Source organism: Morone saxatilis, unplaced genomic scaffold (genome assembly GCF_004916995.1).
Source record: "Morone saxatilis isolate NCDOM2014 unplaced genomic scaffold, NCSU_SB_2.0 Contig2, whole genome shotgun sequence".
Taxonomy (NCBI): domain Eukaryota; kingdom Metazoa; phylum Chordata; class Actinopteri; family Moronidae; genus Morone; species Morone saxatilis.
The window spans coordinates 27,133,127-27,137,804 of NW_023339762.1; the positions used below are offsets into that span (position 1 = coordinate 27,133,127).

The following is a 4,678-nucleotide window of genomic DNA, read 5'->3' on the forward strand; positions in this document are numbered from 1 at the left end:
AAAAGTTTTTCACTTTTAATCATTTTTTAAACAGATTTTTTTTGTTTCCCAAACTCACAGATTGATTATTATTATCAGTTTAATTAAAACTGTGATGGAGGCGTCAGTTTGGATTTAAATAATCAGAAAATACATTTTCATTTTGTTTTAAATGATTCCAGTTGAACAGTAAACATTGTTTATTAAAATAATAAATTAAAGTTTATATAATTCTTTATTGAACAGACGATCATTAGAGAAAGAAAAATCTAATCAATAATTAGCAGTGTATAAAATAAGAAGAGAATAATAACAATGACTGTAATGTGACAGCAGGGGGCGCTGCGAGCAAAGCCAACTGAGCTCAACCTGCTGTCAATAAAACCTCATTTATAACCTTCCTCATTACAACCCAATGATTCCATATCACATATCATCACATATCTATGTTTCTATAATCAATATCTATTGATTAGGACGGAAACTGAAGGCTTCATCATAATAAAATTACAGATTTAATAGTTTCAGGACAGTTTACAGATTGATTTTTCTTCTTATTGTCTGTGAACAGATTCAGATACAGAGTAATAATGTGTTACTCTCTGACCCAGCTGTTTGTAACTGATAACGGACAGATTGTGATTTTATTGTGAAGGGTTGTGCAGCTCTGCTCTCTGCAGTACTGACCTGTGTGCTGGTTTTAAACTCTCAGGTTCACTGACCAACAAACGGTTTAATTTAGTTTCACTACACAATAGATTTCTTATAAAATAAATATCTGGAACTAATGAACATACAGCTGATAGTTCACACAGAGATACTGGTTCTGATTAAATAAAGAGCTTCACTATGTATCAATATCTGTTTTATTTTGTATTAAGTTACAAACTCTGTAAACATCAATAATATAATAATATATATCTAATGGTCTAATTGCAGATTGCAACTCACTCGCTTCAACCTCCCCTCTAGTGGCTGTGAAACACCTCGAACACTTCTATCTGGATCCAGAGTTTGTACAAACATGGCGGTTCAACGTGGCGGACTCCGCCAGAAGAAGTTCTTTAAGTTGCAGCAGAGTGAATGTTAATATGAATATTTCTGAGGTCTCACTGTGTGGATGTTTCCAGAGGGTCAGACAGACTGGTGGAGTCCCAGTGGCTGCAGTGGGGGTGTCACTGGGGACTCTGGTGTATTTTGAGGGACAGCACATTACAGGAGCTGCGGGGAGCTGTCTGCTGGTCCGCCTGTGAGCCCAGCTGTTGGAGCCGGCGGAGGGGCGGAGCGGGGGGCGAGGGCAGAGGAGCAGCGTGGCATCACAACGCGACATCTGCCGGTCCTGGGGGGTCGGACGGCCCACGGCTGGGCCCCTGGCTGGCTCGCCAACATGCTCCGTGTTGTCTGACAGCATTTAGCTCGGTGTTAACACGCAGCTGGAAGCAGGGGGAGGACGGGGGAGGACGGGGGAGACACTCAGGGGGAGTTAGAGAAAGTGTGAACAGGCCGGAGGTGAAATGTGACGTGTTGTGTTTCCACAGTAATTTATATAGAAAGAAAAATCACCTTCAACCGCAGTTTATTTATTTATTTAGGATTTAAACAGTTTGTAGAAAGAAAGAAACAGATTGACTTCATTTGTTATTTAAATATTAATGTTATGAATAAAAGTGACTCTATAATGTTAAAGTTATTATTTATAATATAGCATAAATATGGAGCTCATTTTAGATCCATTAATAATAATACATCGTCATTTATTATTGATTGTATTTTATATTATCAGAATCTTAAATCTGTAAATTAATTGTACTTAAGTAAAAGTACTTAGTTACTTTCCAGCACTGTTTATTGTTTCCAAACAAACTGTTTTTTAACCCGATCAATACTTTCTGTTTGCTCCAATCACTGTCAGTGCTGATCATCAATTATTCATCCAATCACACACACACACACACACACACACACCTTCTCTGTCGATCAATATCTGATCGTTCAGACGAGGCCTTGTGAGATTTCCTGACATACAAAACTATCTGATTATTATTATTATTATTATTATTATTACTGTTATTGTTGTTGTACATAAATAAGAGTAAATATATCACAGTATAGAATACAAACACATTGACATTAATAAGTAAACAGGTTCTGGCTGTAAAATCATAAATAAAAATGAAAACAGACATTTTATAAACAATTCAATGAACAACCCTAACTCTCTCAGCTCCGACATTAAATCACTGAAACCTGCAGTCAGCTTCTGTCTCTGTGTTTCTGTGGGCAGTGTTTTTAAGGTGGAACTGCTTTATTCAGTGGGCTCCCGGTAGCTAAACCTCTGAACCATGAACACCCTGAATGGAATTCCTAACCCGGGAGAAGCTCGACTGCAATGACACGCCACACTGCTTCAACCTCATCACACTTCCTGTTTTCTTTTTGTTTTAGTGGCAGAAATGATTGTACGTTTTAATAAAATGCAGTTTTTGTCTCTTCAGACGTCCTGGAGTCAGATGATCTTCGTCCTCATCAACCTCACTGTGGTCCTCACACTGATACACACTCCACATGGAGTTTGTTGCTGAAGGATCAAACGAGAAGAAAATCTCAAAACACAATGAATTCCTCAAAGACGCCCCAAGAAAATGTAAAATATATTAAACATATATAAATATAAAATATAGGTAATCCTCTTAACTGCTGCTGTTAGCTGCACAGCCTCCAGCTGCTGGAGCTCAACATGCAGATTAATGCTGCACACTGTGTGAAAGGATCTGCTGTCTGCTGGGTCCACACTCATCTGCTACAGTAAATACTGTAAACTTTATGTCATATGTTTTCTAATAATGCCAAACTGCCTCATCTCAGCTCTCCTTTTAACCGTTAATATGAAACATGACCCGACCTGCAGTCAGCAGCCTCCACTGTCAGACCCAGTGACCGAATATAAACAGTTCACTTCAGTTTCATCTCTGGTGGACACAAATTACAGGTTGTAAGATTACAAATGTGAAAAATATGTTGCATATCATTTTCCTAATAGTCAGTGAAACAGGAAGGTATGAAGGACGGAGATAAAGGACAGAAATTAATGATATGTTATTATATTTATATGATTCACAACAAATATTGTTTAATAAATATTCCTGATTTAGATTGGATCATTATTGATAATGGAGCTCTAGTGGAACCTTTCAGACTCTATATGGATTATAGACTGTTGGTTTATGCTCAGTTATAAAGCCGTTGGCACTAATGGACGCAGACGCAGTTTCTGTGTTTCTACATTAGTTTATTATTTATTTCTGTTGTTTGATGTTTGCTGCAGTGTTACTGGTAGAACAGTTGTGTTTGTCTTTTCTTGTTGTTTGGATGTGAGCGACCCCCCTGAGGAGGCGGTGTGGGGGGGTTTATTAAAGGCTTGGAACAGCCTTGGAGGTTTATTCTGGATGGACATCAGAGATACTACGGAAGCCCATTTCTGCCAGTAAAATAAGAAAAATAAGACAAAATCTTAGTCTTAATAATGTTCATGTGATGTCACAATTCTGAGATAAAAAGTTGCAATAACAAGATAGAAAATGCAAATTATAAGATAGCAAGTCGAAATGTCAACATAAAGTCGTAATTATAAGATAGAAAGTAGGAAATCACGATAAAAAATCTAAAATTACAAGATCAAAAGTCGAAAATATGATAAAAAGTTAAAATCACAAGATAAAATTATTCCATTTACCCGTAATTCAGTTTTCACTGTATATTTTTATTTTACTGGCATTAATGTGCTTCCATAGAATAATGATGAATTCACCTCCTGCAGTATATCTTCCACTCGGCGCCCCCCTGAGGAAGCTGCTGAATGTACAGATCCTGAGACCAGAGTCAACAAGACGTCCTGATCAATCAGTTTGTTAATCCGAACGCAGCGGAGAAGAACGTCCGTGCTGTTTGAGTTTAAAACCTTCACATATGTTGGACGTGATTCTGATGAAGAAGAGACCTTTTTCAACTGAAGTCAGAGACTTTATAGTCGTTGTCTCTCTTCAAAGCCACCAGACTCCTTTGATAAAACCAGTGATTTTAGTTCTCAGAGCACACAGATGGAGGCAGCGGTAGAGCAGAAACTACTGTTAGTGTTTGTGTTGCTGTGACTTTGGTGTTTAAACACGTTCATTCGGATCCAGACTAACGTTAGTCACAGCAGATCGAGGCAGCAGGAGACCAGACTGCGTTCACTGAGGTTAAATCCCTGCTTTTATCAATGGAGTCTGGTGGCTTTAAAGAGATATATCTGAAATCAACGGCTTCAGTTCCTGTCAGAAGGGCTGACAGCGAGGTAAAGTGCTGTAAATATATCATATATAATAAATATAAACATAGCAAGCGTGTTTTTTAAACAGGCTATGTTCTTTTTCTCCTTAAAAACAACTTTTCGATAAAAGCTTCTCGTGGTTCCTCAGTTTGATCAATTTGAGCCACCGTGGTTTTCTTGTCTCCTGACGTCCCGGAGCTGAGTCAGTCAGCTTAGCTACTAACAGCTGGCCAGGCTAACTGCAGTTTTATTTATTTACTTATTTTTATAAAGTAGGTCTTTGTACAGTTATCAGTGAGGCTCTCAGAAACAGGACTTCCTGTCAGTGTTATATAAATATATATATAAATATAAATATTTATATACATATAAATATAAATATATAAATAT

General features: G+C 37.6%; 1 protein-coding gene across 1 annotated transcript in view; it reads right to left on the minus strand.

The window, feature by feature from the left end:
- Positions 1-2,485: 2,485 nt before the first annotated feature.
- The window catches only part of LOC118330990 (iroquois-class homeodomain protein IRX-5-like), a 5,736-nt gene continuing 3,543 nt past the window's right edge, over positions 2,486-4,678 (minus strand). The window contains exon 4 of the mRNA XM_035665746.1: positions 2,486-2,557. Within this exon, the coding sequence (XP_035521639.1) occupies positions 2,486-2,557 (72 nt within the window). The remainder of the gene's footprint in view (positions 2,558-4,678) is intronic.